The 19,352-nt window shown below is 28.8% G+C and overlaps 1 protein-coding gene across 3 annotated transcripts in view; it reads left to right on the top strand.

Moving 5' to 3' along the window:
• LOC106463940 (leukocyte receptor cluster member 8 homolog) overlaps positions 1-18,943 on the top strand; it is a 52,877-nt gene extending 33,934 nt beyond the window's left edge. For all 3 annotated transcript variants that reach the window (XM_022391575.1, XM_013924030.2, XM_013924029.2), the window contains 6 exons: positions 3,111-3,206; positions 4,519-4,653; positions 6,016-6,084; positions 8,606-8,735; positions 11,916-12,123; positions 16,284-18,943. In XM_022391575.1, coding sequence (XP_022247283.1) covers positions 3,111-3,206; positions 4,519-4,653; positions 6,016-6,084; positions 8,606-8,735; positions 11,916-12,123; positions 16,284-16,452 — 807 coding nt within the window. In that variant the 3' untranslated portion in view covers positions 16,453-18,943. The remainder of the gene's footprint in view (positions 1-3,110; positions 3,207-4,518; positions 4,654-6,015; positions 6,085-8,605; positions 8,736-11,915; positions 12,124-16,283) is intronic.
• Positions 18,944-19,352: the final 409 nt, after the last annotated feature.

Below are 19,352 nucleotides of genomic sequence, written 5' to 3'. Positions count from 1 at the left end.
GTGTGTGTGTTCTGATTTTATGGTCAAGTTTAATTCAGATTCTCTCTCTCTCTCTCTAAACTCAATTATAAACTCTGTATTGCAGACGTAAACCTTAAAGTCTTTGAAATGTACACTTTAGTACAAATCTAGCCTTGTCTTTGATATTTTAAAATTTTATAAAACTTTTTTCTTTTGGAAGTGTTTAAATTTTTCATAGGAAGCTATATTTCCTACTTCATTAAGTTATTTTTCCAGATTTTTGGGTGAAAGCTATAAAAGTTCTTTATTTCAACTTTTTTGGTATTGTTCCGTTGAACCATTTATTAATTCTGTTGCATTAATATCAAATTAATTTTGTGATTTGCTAACTTTCTGCAAAGAAAGGTAAAGATGTCAAGTTTAGCTGATCATGGTAACCGAATAAGAGGAATAGTTTGAAAATTAAATGTTTCAATTCAGTACAGGCTGATTCAGTTTTAAAGTTTTTTAGGTAATTATTATGAACTTGCATTGTGTTCAAAAAGTATATTATATTTGAAATTTAAAAAAACTGGCCTCCAAAGAGGAATTTTCTCTTATGTGAGATTTGTACACAAAGCCTCTGTTTGTGAAATATGCTGTGAAACATTGATAGTTTTGTTTTGTCTTCACGTGGAGATAAAAGAAATGGCATTCAATTTCATGTTAATGCAAAATAAATGTATTTAACATTTTCATTGGTTTTTTGTATTTAAGAATTAACGGTTAAAAAATTTATATATACATCACCTTTGTTATTATTCGAAAAATATTTCATTGTTCCCTGTTTCTTCATGTAATGCAGAATTTATCATTAAACAGACACGAATACTAATATTGTTATATGAAAGATGTTTTTCCTTAATTTAAATTCCTCTTATCTGTGTTTGACAAAATAATTCGGGAATTATTATTATCAAGTAATTTTGTTTTTCTGGCATGGACTGGAAGATCCTTACTTGTGTGTATGAAGTTAAACTACTATTTGAGTTTTTGAGTGCTACTTAGATTATGTTTATCTCATTATCTCTTGGTCCATTACAGCCAAAGTTTTTGAATTCTGAAAACGTTTTTAGAATGACACAAGTTTAAAAATTATTGTTCCAAAGTTTTTCTCTTTCCCCTGTTTAAGAAAAGGAAGAGAAAATGCTACCTTGTAATTTTATCTCAATTTCTGTATTATTTGTGACCTGTTCTTGAATTTATACAGAATCAGCTTTTTCTTTACTTTGACACTTCTAATTATCCACTATCTACATCACTGGTGTATTTGATTCTTCATAAAGACTTCCTGATAGTACCAGAGTATTGATTGTTATATCTGTTAACTTTGGAAAAAAAACATCTGAAGTGGGTCTCCAAGATCTCCCCAGTTTCTGAAAGTTACTCAGTGGTTTGAATATACTTAACACACTAAGATCTAGCTCACCGTAAAAGAAATTTTGAATCTTTGTTTTCTGTCAGCTTAATTATGCATGTGTGCAACATCATTCATAAATGTTATAGGCACTAAGTATACTTATCCGTGTAGGACAGACATCTCTTGGTATTTACTATATTTTGTATTTTCTATGTTTAAGAAGAAATCATCTTGTATGTGAATTCTCTTTGTTAGGCTTGCTTTTTTTTTTACTTTTTTACATAATGCAAAGAATGAAAATGTTATCAATTTGTCTACTTGTTAAAATATTGTTTGAGAGAAAAGTCACTTTTTTTTATTTCTTCTGATCATTATTTACAATCTTCTTACTATAATGGATATATTTATATATGTTTGTGACCAAACTAATAAATACAATGTGGCGCCATCTATTGAATGGCACCACAAACAAAAATCCATAAAAAAATTCGCTCTTTGGGTATTCAAGATTCAGATTATTAGAAAAATAATTACAATTAGTAATTACTAGCACAAACAGCTTCCCATGGGAAATAACCATTTACTTCAGGTTGTCAGTCATATAGCTTGCAGGAGTGTTTTGATCAGTCCTCGCAATATTATGCCCTAATCAAGTTTAATATTGCCAACATCCAAACATTATATGATTTGCATCTTACATCATATAATACAGCCTTTGTATATGAAGCTTTGTTTCCTTAATAAACACAAGTAACACGTCCATTCTGAGCTAACAGAGACTTAATCCAACTTAATTTTGAAGGCACTTCACGTTGACATTTTCATGAAAAATAAGTTGCCAATGTCTGGATAACAGAGAAATATTTAATATAGTTTCAGTTAATTTGAAACATGGTTTTCAAATTATATATGCATTTTTCTTCATTTCATTGGAATTTTCTTTGAATGTTTTTATTAAAGTTAAATTTTAAGTTGGTACTTGCCAAATTTTAATTTGTACTTGCCAGTAAAGAGCCTGTCGGAAATTATGGCACATGAACTCTCATTTCTTCATAACTCTGGCTGCCAAGTTGAAAAGAATGTAGTTTTGCTAATAAGAAAATTAATATCACATATATGGTAAAAGAGTCATCATATAACTTCATACTTATTGAACTTCCAGCTAATCAGAAACTTCAAACCTGTCAAAGCGTCATAATGACCCTCTGTATTATTTTAATTTCTTCAAATCCACAGAAAGTAGTCTTAAATCCTGAACATTGAAATGTTCCACAAGCTGACAAGAAATTTGTTACATAGCCACAATGTCTACATTTCTCTCAGGCATACATAATGGCTTTCTAACCAGTAACAAGCTTGTGATGATTGTGAGTCAGTCTGATACTACTTAATGAACTTGTATCATGTGGAAAAGATGCCTTGCTCCCTTTTAGCTTATCTGATGGATATGTAATAAATGTGTATAGAATAATAAGTATTGTAAAAAAAAACAGTTTTAACAAAAAAATATGTTGATTGCATTTCTTGTAAAAAGTTCTAGAACTTCACACTTGTTGAAATTGATATGTTAAATAATTTAAAAATAAGTTTTTGTAATGACACCAAATATAAATTCAAGTTTTTTCATTCAAATATTTAGTAGTTGTTTTATTCTTGTAATCTCTAAATAAAAGTAAATTATATATATTAATTAAAATTGAAATGTAAGTTTGAATTAATACTCATAGTGATTCAATATTTTTTATGGTAGGCACTGAATGAAGAAAGTAATGAGACAGACTGGGAAACTGCTAACATTGTGGGACTTTGTCGAGACCTTGAGAAACCATACCTCAGACTTACATCAGTAAGTTTCTCAGATAGAGAAAATCCTTGCTTGAGGTCGCTATTCTGCATGTAATTTTCAAAATGTACTTCTAGTTCTTTGTTGTTGTATGTTTATGAAGGTATGCTTCATACTGAATATCACATGGTTCTTTAAACTTATAGTGTTAACCCTTTCGAGACAGGACATAGGTGAAAGGCCACATCATCTCATTTGTTGACTCTCATTCAAAATTTTATTGAACTACTATTTCATGAATTTATATTAATAACTTTGATACCAAACAGTAGATTATAATTCAAATGTTAGTACTTTATATTACTCAATTTCTTAATTTAAAAGTAAATATTAAAAAACACATAGTATGTTGAATGCAGCACTGGTTCAAAAAAGATACTTGGGATAAGCAAATGTAGTTTCATGTTACAATCTGAAGTAATTCTAGAAATAATTTTTTTTGCGTGTATGGTTACAAGGTTGGTCAAATAAACCAACCTCCTATAGTACCTGATGATGACAAAACCTTGTCAAAACGTTGTACATTTGCTGTTATGTTAAACTTATATTAAAGTTTTCTTCGTTATCTATTTAAGTCATCTCCAAGCATTATTAAATTCGTATATGATTTAAGACTATATTATACTATTAAATAACTTTGAAGAGCAGCTACAAAATGAAATTGTTTAAATCCACAAAAGTGATAATACTGAAAAAACATACATATTTAACTGTTAAAAACTATATATTTATATCTTAAGAAAATAAAGTTGAGTTCAGTATGATAAGGATAACAAATTACATAAGAAATTTGTAATGTGAGTGTTAAAACTTCTGTTACAAATAACTTCTTTGTTCTGTATGTAGAAAGAAAATGTTGGTTTCTCCATGCAGTTATGTTTTTTAAAATCACTGTAATTTTATTTTCCACATTAAGAGCTATTATCAGTACCATGTTTCTAGAAAAAAATGGGTACCAATTAGAAATGCAGGAAGATAAAAATGTTATACCCATTTCATGGACCATAAGGCAATTTGAAATTGGTACTGCAACCTAGCTGAACAATATTTCTAAAACTTCAGAGTGATCGTGTATAGATGGATAGAAGCATAGATAGATTTCATATTTTTGCCAATTATAATAAGATAAAAATAACTTGTATAATTTTTTAGGTACCAGATGTTCCATTTATATCTTCAGTAGACTTTTTAATAATTCCTTTAATATGGTCAATTATCACTGAATAAAAAAGAAGAATGATAGGTAAACTTTTTATTTAAACAAAACTTTTTATCCATTATAATAAGAAAAAAATATAATTATAAAATGTTATAGGCACCCGATGCTTCATCTATTCGTCCTGTAGAGGTTCTTAAGAAGTCCCTGACCATGGTCAAAGATCACTGGATAAAAAACCAGGACTATCATTATGCCTGCGACCAGTTGAAATCTATTAGACAGGATCTAACGGTAAGTGATTATCTTCCTGAAAGAATGTACGTATGCTGGTTTTATTTTAAATAATGTATAGCTCTTATTTCTTATAATGTCTTCAATTTAGTAAAGGAAAGTTTTAAGAATATATAGAGGTCCAAACATAGCCATTCAGTTATTGTCTTTTATTTAAGTGGTAAAGCTAGCCTTATTTTACATTTATAAATAATCTTGTAATAAAGCATTTTCAGTACTACTATACTGAAGTATTATCAAAACAGGTAAGTTTATAAAGATGTAATCACTTTTTGCAAAAAAGTGCTTTAAGAAATGCAATGGAAAAAAAGAAGCGAATGCTGTGTAAACTTAAAAAAGATACATTATTAAAAACTAATTAAACAATTACCAGAAGTTTTTATGTACTTTAAAGATTTGTTTTTTATAGGTGATTTTAATTAATCATTTATTATATTGAGTACAAGCTTTTGCATTAAAGATTGTAAAGATTGTCTTGTTAGGTAATTTAAAACAATTTGTTGACCCTCAGTGTTAGAAAAGAAATTTTATTTTTTATTTATATTATTTTTTACTTTACATTTACTAAATGGAGAAAACAGTATTATGTAATAAGAAATGAGGTGTTAAGTGGTTTGCAAAATCAAAATTCAAACTACAGAAAGAAAGAAAAAAATATATATTTGGCAGGTGAACACTGTCAGATAAAACTAGTTTTTCATGCTTTAGTTTGCAGGATACTGCTGTTAAGGTGTTACTACTTGCACTATCATTTTAAATGCTTATTTATGTACTCTTACATGTGTATAAAACATATATTTAATAGTTTATTTTAGTTTATCTTATGATAAATACTATTGTAATTGTTAATTCATTTGAAAATGTAATATTTGTTATGTGTAACTATTACTTTAGGATGTGTACTTGCACAATCTAAGCAGTATGAAAATTGTCTTTTTCTGGATTTAAATCTGATGAATATGATGAGTTAAGAATATTGAGATTATAAGGTGAAAAAAGTGAAATACAACTACATGTATTAGCATGTATATGGTTGTCTTTGTAGGGTTGAAGATTTTTTTTGCCAAGATATACAAGATTTAAGGTACACAGCATTTTAAAGTCAACATCAAATACATGGATTCAGTTCATCATTTACTTATCATTAACTGATGAGACCATTCATTACTGAACACCACACATCACTGAATTTTTCATACCACCATTCATATGCAACTGAAGTAGGATTTAAATAAAAATCAGGTTTTATTGGCTTTACATGTATATTTCACAGTATTGTGAATGGGTATTGTCACTTACAATGTAAATGTTTACAAGGCTTACACAAGAGATATTCTTGGTAAGATTATTTGTTGGATTTAGGTTCAAGGTGTACGGGATGCATTTACAGTGCAAGTTTATGAAACTCATGCAAGGATAGCTCTGGAGAAGGTAAGTTTTCTTTTCCATTCCTAAACATAGGGCTAATGTCGGTCATTTATTCTGTTTGTTAATTGATGCATCATTTCAAATGCACTAGATCAGCATTTCTGTGTCTGTTCAAGTGGGATTGTGTAAAGGAAGCAGCAGGATAGATATAGATCCTATTGTGGTCTACCACTATTAAAAAAAAAATCAGATGGTGCTTAAACAACAAATTTGAAAAACACTGTTTTTGATAATCTTCTGCAGTCTAAGGATTTTTTTCCCTTCTTATTACTGTCATACTGTTGTTGGTAAGTAGACATGTCTGTAATATTTGTTTAGTAAAAAGAACTAAAATTTTTATGTAATAATATATTACGAAATTTTAAATCAAATGTAGAAAACTCTTTTTCAGTAAAATCATTCATAAGCATTATAAACTGTTCTTATATCTGTAACTCTTTTTATGGTTATGAAACTGAAATGAGGAGTACTCATAGCTAAATTACCAGATAATTAAATTAGGTTCTTATTCATATGAGATTCAAATATGTATTAAACTGATAACACTATATCTGAATCTGGGTTTGTAGATATTAACTCCAAAGTTTACTTTTTGAAATAATATAAAACAATAATGTGCTACATTTTAGTAGTTTCTGCAGAATGAAGTATGTTATTAAGTACATTAATAATTTTTTTAATCTATGATATAAGTATTGAGGATTGCTGAAAGAAAAGGGTATTTCCTATATGGGACAAAATGTTAGTGTGGAGATGATATGCCTGATATTAAATTCTTTACTGTCCACTGTTAATTCTGAGGAAGGGACTTATCTTGAAATATTATAATAATAAATAAATCTTTTAAAAAGCATTATTTAGTCAATTGATTTTTTGCTGAATGAAATAATTTGGAACTTCAGAATTACTTTGTACAGATTATGCAGCTTCAAATATCTTTATGAATTCACATGTTGTAAATGTAAATTACTGATTTTTATGTCTTCCTACATTCTTTTAAAACTTTTCTAAAAAGTTTTTATCTTGTAAAACTTTAAATTTTATCTTTGTTTTGATTCCATAAACAACAAATATAGTTTTAATGATTTTTTTATGATCACTGGCTTTTTGTAAACACAACCTAATGAATAGCACTTTGTTGATAAAACAAAACTTTTTACAGTTGAGTGCAAAATGATTTAACTAAGCCTAAGTAATTGTAAACCACAAAAACTTTTCTTTTTCTATCATAATTCAATTAAGTAGAAAATGATAAAGCAGGCTTTAAAAAAAAAATCATTATTATAATTGTAGTGGGAATTGTTCACATTCACCTTTTCTTCAAGCAATATACCACCAGATTAAGTTTTTATCACTTTGTGGCGATCTCTGGTGAATCATCTCTGAACTGGAAGCATTTTTGACTTTTACAGTTGAAAAGAACAAAACAAGAGCTTTTGTGATGCATGTAGTTCAATAACATCTTACTTCACGAAACTGAGATTTAGGCAATTACATCACACCTTGACATCTGAGCTCGATAAACAGTGATTGGCTAAAAATCAATAGAACTACACTAATTTTCGAGTTGCATGGACAAATTAGCAATATTTTGTTAACAACTATTATGACTTTCCTCTGAGGTGGCTACAAGTGTCATATTATCCTTAGAAAAAATTCACAAAAGACTAATGATTTCATTGTGAGTGAATTGAATCAACTGAAAATTAAAATATAAGGTTAATGATGAACAGTAGTACGATGGCAAAAACAACAAACATTTGGCATGTGTTATGGTAAACATTTCATTCTTAAATATTTTGGAATGTACACATTTCATCCTCAGTAAGCTATATACAAGGTAAAGTATTAGGTACAAAAATTTCTAACATGTTGTAAAGAAGAATTAAAATATGGAGTAAAAGGATGAAGTTAATTAAAAAAAGGATAGTGTAACAATATTATACAAGTTATTCAAAACATACATTATGGTAGTGAAGATGTGTTAGTATTTAAAGTTGGGAGTTAATTTATATGAACTGTTGAAATGTTTAATCAAGATGGAGTCGTTGCTGTTTTCTCTGTGTATGCGAATTGCGGAGTCTGAAGGATCTGATAGTTGTTTACCAGTTCTTGATATTCCCGTATGTTTGCAGGTGTAATTGGCATATAGTTTTGCCAATGTAACTGGCATTATAGCCACTACTTGTGTATTTATACATGATCCTGGAATGCATAGGGGTAGATAATTGGTCTTAAGACCTTAATAGATTTTGAATATTGAAAGGTGATTTAAATATCACTTGTAGTTTAACTTGTGGATAAAAAGTTTTAATTATTCTTAAAATATGTGACTTCAGTATGAAACTTAGTTTACCTAAAAAGGTTATTTCATATAATTTCTTTAATTCAATGGTGTAGTTTTACTTTTGAGGCAGATTGTACCCATCTGGGCATGAAAAGGTTGAGTTAAACTTAAGGTTCAGAAGGAAAAATCCAAAACAGTTGATTGAGGACATAGAAGAAGACTTTTTTTTTTTTCAAGGGTGACCGTGAAGAATTTAACCAATGTCAGACGCAACTGAAGGCTCTGTACTTAGAGACTGGAATAGGAAATCGACTTGAATTTACTGGATATAGAATTTTGTATTACATTTTCTCCAAGAGTACTTTAGGTAAGTGTATTAAATAAGCTTAATATTAAAAAGACAATTGAAATAATATTGTCAAATGTGTTAAATGGTTAAATAAGCAAATTAAAGCTTAATAAAGGACAGCTTTTTACTTTTGTTCAACATACTGCTTTTTTGAATCCCCTTCACATCTTAAGTAAGAGATTCTTTTTTTATGTTCTTATTGTATCAGATTGTAGTTTTTGTATTAAGTTCAGTATAATGCTTATTAACCCTTTCCATATGGGTTACAGGTGAAAGGCCATGTCATCTCGTTTGTTGACTCACATTCAAAATTTTATTGAACTTCTGTTACGTGAATTTATGTCAATAACTTTGGTATCAAACTGTAGATTATAATTCAAATTTTAGAACTATACATTACTTTATTTGTTAATTTAAAAGAAAATATTAAAAAAATGCAGATAAACCAATTTTTGTGTGTCACGTTGTATAATGAATGCAGCACTGGTTCAAATTAGATGTTTGTAAAGTCAAAATACTAAGTCTATAGTTTTATACGAATTAGAAACTCAAATAAGGCCTTATCTTTTCTATTTGCTAAGATATTGCTCACGTAATAAATCAAACATAGTGACACCCTGCTCATCTCATTCCATTTTTGTAAACGCTCCCCTATAAACACTTCTGTATATGACATGAATAACCAATTGGAAGCTCAAAATCTCTCTCTAGTGGTTTTCTAAGCCTTTCTAACGTATCTAGCATCATTCTTTTAAATCTAGATTTCATTGAGGTAGGTTGTGTCTTTAATCTGCTCAAAATTTCATTATTATTTTTTTAGACCCAAATACAGCTTAGTTACTATGTTTGATAAATTATAGTATAATTCTATGGTATTGATGTAGTAATTTATGATTTTTTAGTTATTCAAAAGTATATATATAAAACCTAAAAAAAATATTTTGTTTCATGTCCTCCATGTGCAAAATATTTAAAGGTTTAGCAACCTACACCAAGCAGCAAACGAGTACAAAGGTCATAACTAGAAGAGATAATTGTTTGCATTACTTCTTTACTTACTGTTCTGTGTTTTTGGAAAAATAACTTCGAGAACTTTTTTTCAAAATATCAATAATCTATATACATATATAATGTATAATAATTGAAATGTGACTGTATTTTACAAAATACTAGTCCACTAAAACACAGCCAAGACAAGTTACTTTGTACAGACCAAAGGTCACCTTTACATTATTTGATACGGTAACATGAGTGCAGTGTCGTTGTCTGAAAGGTTCATATAATAAAGTAATAAATATATATAAATGTATAATGTTATGAGATTTAAGCTATTTTGTCTAAACATGTTATGTTTTTGGGTTATAATTTGTGTTCATTCTAGAATGAAAGATGCATAATTTATATTTATTTCCTAATTTTTTGTGGTGGTTGCGAGATCGGTCAAATTTACCGAACTCGTACAGAGATAACTATTTGGACATTATAAAGATTTTGCATGTGAAATTTCAGAATTTTCTGATGCATAAAAGTATTTTTAATATTAATATGAAAAATTACTTTGTATTATAGATAGGCAAGATGTGAAAAGAAAAACAAAGGATGAGAGAAACATTGCTTTACAAACCTTAAGACTTAATAAAAAAAATGAGATATTTTGCATATGAAAGCATTGTAATGTTTACTGATAAACTGCCAAATTTCTTTAGCATTCACTTACTAAGTTAAAAGTTATAGCATGAAAACGATAACAAGCACAAAATAGTTACGAGCCCGGGTTGAAAGAGTTAAAATAAAACTGTTACTATGTTGAATTAAAATTGCTTTTATAAAAGTTTAGAAAATATCTTTCTCAAAGCTAAGAAGTTCAAAGTTTTTCCAACTTTACAAAAATTATGTTTCCATTGTGTTTTACTTTTAAGAAATGAATTACGAAAGGAAGAAAATCATTAATTTCTCTGCATAATTTCCATGTAAATTAATAAAATATCAGTCAGCAAAATACATCCTTTTTATGTTATGAGTTATTTTATTTTTAAACACTAAAGATAAACAACTACCAGAATAAAAAGCATTTCATTGCTTTAACATTTTGTAAATAATATTTAAATAGGTAAATATATATTAAGAAAATTTTTTTTATCATAAATGTTCTGATTTCTCAATTTATTTGTACCAATAAAATACATTTTAATTACATTCTAATTATCTTGTGACCTATTATGCTATTCATGTTCATGGGTGTATAAAGGTGTATAAATTTTGATCTTCTATCAGAAGTGATTTATAAAACAAAGAAAATATATAAACATCAATTCTCTATGCTGCATTACATCATAACTTGTTACCTTTTTTAATACTCTGTTCACCATAATTTCCTGCTCCAAGCTATCATTACATTATGTTAATAGTGGGTTTAAACATTAGAACATGTGTTCAAAATAATTAGTGAAGACTGCTTCATTTTATACATTTATTGATCAGCCAGCTTTTCATGAACTTGTAAACATTAGTTACAAGATGATCAAAGGAATGTATAGGGAATGTTTGTGTATATCTGCATCGTGCCCTAGATTACCTCATGCCAAAGTTCAGTCTTAATTCCAGACTGTCAGCAGAACCTTTTCCTCTATCTATTAATTTAAAAGCATTACATAAAAATTGCATCATTACTGTACTTATCCTTCACACTATTGACCGCAGATAAATACCTTTAAACATATTTGTAGTATATTAAAGTAGACCTGTTCAGTAATGAACCTAAAATATACTAATCATATTAACACTGTGGGTCAGATCTCTACATTACTTAACGAACTTAAGTACACTTTTCACAGGTTTACTGTTTACCAAACTTGTATTTCTGATCTCAGACATGTGTATCACATTTTTCTGCTAGACTAGACCACTATACTACTAAACTCTTAATATCTTAATTTCTTTTCAGGCACATTAAGCTACTATATTAAGAGTAAAAAACACAAAAACTGACATCTTTTGACACAATGAAATCTTTATTATTTGTTACAACTGCCTAGTTTTAGTAGCACAGTTACCGTCATCATAGGTACTAGCCCTGCATTTCGATTCTACACACAACTTTTAGACTTTTAAAGTTTTAATATACCCTTATATTTTCTTGAGAATTGTTTAAAGAAATTACTACCTGGTACTTGATGGTTTTTTTTCTTTTCATTTTAGAATTGAGATCAGTTCTATCTTGTCTGTCAGCAGCAGAAAAAGAAAACGAGGTTATATCTCATGCTTTAAAGTTAATGTTTGCCTGGAAGATTGGAAATTACCATAGGTTTTTCAAACTCTATCAGAATGCTCCCAAAATGTCAGGTTATGTGATAGATTGGTTTGCAGAGAGAGAAAGGAAGCATGCCATTAAAGCTATGATCAAGTCGTATGTACCATGATAAGTTTTCTTTTCTTTCCTTTTTTTTTTGTAATATGCTAGAAAAGTGTAGTTTCATTTAAACAACAACAACAAAAATTAATATATATGTATATAATACGTGTATTTAAGTTCACTGTGGAAGAAAAAAAAAAGATTTTGGTATCATTGTTTACTTTTAAGAATATCTATATAATTATTTTTGTTTCTAGGTAAGACTGATTTGAACCCTTAATAATTCCTGTAAGTAAATATTCTAGGGTATCTATCATGTCGTTTAATATTACTGTTACTTTTTGTCTGTAAGAAAAGAGGAGGTAAGTATATTCTGTTTTATGATTGTTGGGAATAAGAATGATGCATACACATTAGATTATTTAGAATATATATATTATCTCAAAAGTAATTTATTTGATTTTGGATAAGATTAAACAAAATAATTTTAAAAACACAAGCATGATTTTGCCAGGCTAGGTTGGCATATTGTTCTTAGTAATGTGAGTTTCAGCTGGGTAATTATGATTGATCACAGCCTAAATTGAGAAAGTAATCATGCAAACATCTTTCTTTTGATTAATTTGTTAAAACTAATAATAATTCTGTGAAAATGCATATAAATAGCATGTTAAACCTCTATTTAATCTATTGTAATTGCATTGAAATACTATTATATAGGTGAATGTATTGTACAATTACAAAATCCTACATATATGACTCGTGTCAGTTGCTAGGCAAAAAAATACATTGTTTATAATAGCTTATTGTTTTCATGCTTTATGTTATTATAAACACCACATGTTTCTGTACAATACTCTGAGAACCAATGAGTGAAAGCAAAGATGTACTAATTAATAACACAACATGATATATGTTAATGTTTTAACACTGGTTTTTTATTTATTTATTTATATTTATTATTATTTTATTTTAATTAATTTTGCTACCAATTAGCAAATCAGCAAGCTAGTTAAACAAATGTTTGATCCATTACTATGCATATTTATAAGAGATAAGCAACAAACCATGTAAACAGTTATCTGTTCACTGGCTTTCTATGTAGCTTTTAATCATTCAACAAATCATAAACATTTAGATCCATCTGAGAGGTTCTAATGTATAGTTTGCTATTCAGTAGTATGTGACAAGTACTATTTAGTAGCAATGTTTGCTATTTGTACCTTAAACATCAAGTATAAGTGTTGCTACAAAATCTTTACTCAGGTGTCAGTTGTTTGGATCCATTCATACAAATATTTATTTCTAACATAAACTTGAAATATTAATTAAGTTTTTAGCATTATATCTGAATCTCAGTAAAATTGTGTTTTTTAATACGAAATTTGTCATATCTATATATAATTTTTGTAAATATAATTTTATTTGAAATGCCTTACAGATTAGAGCTTTCTTTATGTTCTTAAATCACTAATCTGTGGCTTCTCAAAGCTGAGATACAAGCAATTGGATCACACCATGTTGACCAAGATTGGTAAACAGTGATTGGCTAAAAATTGATAAAACTCTATTTCTATGGAGTTATAAGGTCAAGTTAGCACTATTTTGTCCAAAACTATTATGAGTTTCCATCTTTGAGCTATGAGGATATGGGCTCAGAAAAAAATTGTTAAACACTAATGACTTCAATTTAGAACATACTGAAATAAACCCAAATCAAAATTTGCAATTGTTATATATATATGCAAGCTGACAATTGAACAAGGTTAGGTAACTAGGTGTAAACCAGACTAGAAGTCTCGGCACACAGCGTTTGTGATAAGGAACAGTAGAAGCACATCAAATGGTTCTGAAAAATAACACTTCAAGAAGTTTATTCCTGAGTAGAAGGTTTGGGGAATCCTGAAACTCTGTTACTAATTTATTCACATATAAGTTCATTCACTAGAAATATGGTTTCTTCATAGTGAAAGAGACTCATAAGCTTTGAAACTTCACCACCAGGAGTTACTACCAACACTGGGATCTGAACTAGGCAGGTGCACAGTGATCATAGATTTGTTCCTTATAAACTCTTCAAAACTTTTAAATTTGTCTGTTCTTCTTTTTTTTAATGCCACCAAACATGTGTCCCTAATTGTAATAGGATGGGATTACACAGGTTTTCCTATTGTTAAAAAGAGAAATATAGTGGCTTGTTTTGATTAGGTTTAACAACTGTCATCCCCAAGTATACATCACATTTTATATGCAGGACAGACTTGGGAAAAAGACTAGGTAAAAGAATCTGCTTATGATAAGGACATTTTTAAGACCTTTGCTTTATATATTAGATGTTGGAGCAAGTCTACCCAACCAGGAGCAGTTGTCTCAGTATAGCATCTTTTGTTTAGATCAGATATTGCTGGTCTGAGTATGGAAAACTATTGTCATTTAGAATTAAATTTAAACATAATTTCTAGCAATAAGAAAGTATCTTAAAATATGTTGAACAGTTGCTTTGAAACACTTAGTAATTTCATTTATGTATGTAAGCCACATGTTTTGACATTTCCTAATCAAATTATCTAATAAAGGTCTAAATGCATATTGTAAATGAAAGTGAAGTTTTTAATGTTTTTGGTGGCAGTTTTGAAGAAAAAAAACATTTCATTATTTCTAGTGATTATCAACTAATAAATTTTCATTATTTACCTAAATGTTTATATTGAATATAATGGAAGGTTATTTTTTATTTTCTAGTGTTGTTTTGCATAACATGTTTATTATACTCTCTGAATATTTCTTTAGTGAAGACACAAGCCTAAAACTTGTGTATTATAATTTTTCTTATTAACATAGATGTGTGTGTGTATGCAAAAAGTTGTATAGCACACTCGAAAGGGGATTATATTTAAAAATGATATACAGAATTTTGCCACTAGAAGAAAAAAATCCAGGACAATTTATAAAAATAGTAGATAATTCTATGTTGACCTAAAATTCTTTTTTTTGCTACGGTGAGACTGTGGTTTGGACAGCTTTTGAAGGTCCTTTAGTTTTTGCATACTATAAAAGAAATTGTTTGTACACATTTTATTTACAGTTTATAATGAATACATTGTGTAGCTGTTTATGGAAGTCAGTTACTTAAAGTACTCTTAAAAGTTATTTATGATATTTCACATGTTTGTATGTATAAATATGGGTTTACAGTGTGAAATAATTTTTATTTGGTAGTAAATTTTTTTGTTAGCTTTTATTCCATGTTTAATTTTAAATATTCTTAATCTTTTTAACCAAATTTTCATCTTTTTTTTTAGTGATAGTTAACTTCAGATCAGAACAAGCTACGTAGTTAGGTCAATACTAAAAATTAACCCAGTAATGAGTATAGCTAATTATATATACTTACATTCTTGCCTGTAAAGATTAGAATGCAATTTTTTCTTCAGCTTAGCACCCTTCCTCTTAACGATATGATAAAGTTATAAAACTGATGTTTATTCAAACATATTTCTTTCAGTTTTGCTGTTTTTTGTTATGCTAAAATTATCAGTAAAGGTACAGTAGATTTGATTCTGATAATAAGTAATCTGTTAATTCATCAACTTTCATTTTTACATAAAGCTTTAAAGCAAAAATCTTTAAGCATGTGTGATTTTTTTAACAGTTACTCATAATCAGTTAATATTTACTTTTTTGTTTACGAAATACTGAACTTTTATAACCATTTCTCCCACCTATTTTGACCAATAATTTTATACTTTAATAATCTGAAAAAGATAATCAAATATTCTTTGAAAAAAGTGTTAGGAATTTTACAAACATTCGATTATATAAACTTGTGATTGATTTGTTTAGTCCTAAAAATTATCTTGGTGGATATTTATTTTTGCTCAAAAATGTTCTAAGAAATACTAATATTTTTTAATTACAAAATATGTAGTTTAGTCTGCCTTGACACTGTGTGTAGTGTTTTTACAGAGATAGGAAAAATTGTTGTGAATCCTTCTTTTTTACTTGGTGAAAGATTTTTTTTTTCTACTGTAATCTTTTTTTTTCCAGTTCTATGCACCAGTTCATGTGAGTATGTTTCTGCTTTAATATTCAATTTTGATTTAGGGTTTTACTTGTTTGGTTAGAAGGAAGGTAAGTGAGTTTTACTCAGTTTATATGGTTTACATAAAAAAATGTATAACTGCTTGTTAATATAATTTCCTCATTTTCTGTAGATATCGTCCTGTCTTACCTGTAGCATACGTTCAGAGTGAGGTAGCCTTCGACAATCGTGATGATTGCCTCCAGTTCCTGAGGCAGTTTAATGTGGCCTTTGCTGATGAGGCCTGTACTAAGATCGACTGCAAGGAGTCTGTAACTTCAGTCATGTCATCAACATCTTAGATTAATGAATATGTGACATCTGTGTATGACAGAGCCAATATTAAGAAGGCAAGGAAGAGATGAATGTGAATTTCATATTTTATCTGTCCATTCACAGAGTAAGAAGGGAGAGATAACCTTTACGTTCCTCCTTTTATTGTGTTGCTTTTACTTATAGACTGTTAATTGAGGAGCTGTTGGTGCTGAATCCAGTTCATTAGTGCCGTCTGTTTCTTCTAACTGTTGCCACAAGAAAAATTTATTTTTTTATGATTATTCTAATGACTTCGCACAGAGAAATAGAATAATTGAACTAACTTAAAAAGACTGTTATAAGTATTATAAAATATGAATCTAGTTTGAGAACTTTTAAGAACTTTTATATCTGTACATTATTTTCATATGTACAGCCCACAAAAAAAAGAAAAATCTTCATTGCACTTCTATGGTAATAGATTTAGAAGGACATTTTTAGTAGAAGCAGCAGCTGGAAAGTGTTTATCTGTGTTCTTTTCCTTTTACAGATGAAGACTCCATATTTCCATTAGTTTTCTCAAGTAATTGCTATTATTTGATCCAAGAATGATTTTGATTACAGTTCAGCTTAGGTAATCCAGTGCAAGAAAATTTTTAACAAGTTCATTTTGGATGTTGATCCGCATACCATGAAAATGAGGTCATCTTCTTCAGCGTTTGGTAATGTAAAAAATCATCAAGTTCATTTCTGATGTCCAAGTAGAGTTGAATTACAAGCTATCTAATTTAGTATTCTGGTGATAAAGGGCTTTCAGCAAGTACATTCGTCTGTCTGAAGGTCATCAAATTACAAGTCATTTTGTTGAATGTTCGACTGTGAACCAAGTCCAAACTTGATGGTGAGGGACCATGGAAACACAAGTTCATCTAGCATAGTCCTCCAGGTTTTTCAACGTCATCAGATGCCACAGAATTACAGGCCATCCATGTTAGCATTCAGGTGTGTGAATAAGCTTCGTACGTATCTATTTATGTTTGATGCAGAGAATTAGTCATCATTTATAGCATTCAGGTTTGAGATTATTTTCATCAAATGCATTCCTGTTTATCATATGTCATCTGTTTTTGGATTTAGTGCCAAAGAAGATTTCAGCAAGTTCCTGATATTTTAAGTTGCTCAGTATAACAGCCTTGAAGAAATATCCAAACCTCCCTAAGTTATCTCAAAGTATTGTGGATGTGTAGGTCACCTATGTTAGTGTAAAATTTCCACAAGCGTATTCCTGATTGGCAAAGATCAGAGATTTCACATTTAAAACTGAGAAAGAATGTCTTAATGTCATTAAGCCTTAAGTTAATCCACATTCAAAATCTTCCTTGAAATTGTACTTCATATTTGCTCTGTCATAACTGATGTGGTTACCTGTCCTTGGGATGTATTGAGGGAGCAGTAATTCAGCGCAGCGATTTATCCTCATCTCTTTTCTGTTTTTCACAGTCGTTTTCTCTAACCGTGGTTTAGTAGCTATAGCTACGGTGGAGAAATGCTATGCCTTCATGTCTTCTTTGTGAAATATGTGTTGAAAAGAATTGTATATTTATCTTTAGATTTCCTAGCCTTTCATATCACACAGCAGATTCAAGTTTTGGTATAGCAGGTGAGCAGTTCCATCATCAGAAGTTCCTGTTCTGGTTGATAGGATCCTTTCAGCTGTTATTTAACCAGTTGAAGCATTAATTTACATCCAGAGTTGATAATATCAGCAGAGGAATTTTTACTGCATATGTATATATATATATAGATATATATTTGTTCATTGTATGTAACATTGTAAAACAAAAAATTAAAAAACTTAATAATCCATAGTGTGATTTTAAAGAAAAACTGATGGATTTATATAAATATCACATGTTTATATATGGCCCCATCATGTATAATAAACTACTTTTTTTTATTTAGTGCAAGTTTAAGTCTAGTTGCAATTTTGTCAAATACTCTGAAAAGTTTAAAATCCACTAAAGCACATATAATGAATTACAATATTGTTGAGCATAGTACAGAATAATGTGTTCAAAGAAACATTGAAAATGCGAGTGTAAACTGACTTAGAATGAATGATTTTTGGAAACAGATTACCTCACTATGAAAGTTACCATAGATGTTGAAATTTCAGAAGGTTTTTTTTTATTAAAGCAGGACAAATGAAAATAAATTAGACTTTTAAAATGGTAGGAACTTAGAAAACTTACTTAAGGGTTAGATAAAGAACACTGAAAACTTAGAAAATGATTTTACAAAGTACATACAACTTTGTAAGGTGCCGTCATACCATTGTTTTATATATTTTAAAATACAAATTATCAGTATTTTAAGGATTCAGGAATAGTTGATGATAAATATTAAAATTGTGATTATACGCATACAGTTTTAAGTAGTACATGCCTCATAGATGACTGAGAACAGTAATATTTTAAATTTTCTGTTGTTTCTTTGATTTCTAGCATGTATACAACAAATAAAGTAATTGAAGATATAGTAACATTTTACTTTTTTATTAATTTGAAATGAAGCAATTTTTGGCCAGTGACGTAAACAAATATGAAAGATCTAAGTATTTAGTATTATGTGTGATCTTCATTTTCAGTGCTTTACATGTACGAGTTTAGTGTTCAATTATTTTTTTTTATATTTATTTAAAAATTATAAGGGAGTGGACTTGGAATCATATCTGCATAAGAAGATACATACATATACAAGTTTGATCATGTTTATTGTTTAGTAGAAAAGTATAACCATCTCATAAAAAAAATCGTTAAAAAACACAGTGCATTGTATAGACTGTAATTTGGCTAAAACCTTTAGCAATTTTTCTCTTATTCAAAGCAACTGAGACTTGGTCTTGATGTGACCTAGTGGTAGTGTATCATGTTGCTGGTTGAAGAGC

This window comes from Limulus polyphemus, unplaced genomic scaffold, assembly GCF_000517525.1.
Source record: "Limulus polyphemus unplaced genomic scaffold, Limulus_polyphemus-2.1.2 Scaffold1523, whole genome shotgun sequence".
In the NCBI taxonomy this organism is placed as follows: Eukaryota; Metazoa; Arthropoda; class Merostomata; order Xiphosura; family Limulidae; genus Limulus; species Limulus polyphemus.
This window is presented reverse-complemented; position numbering and strand designations above follow the sequence as displayed.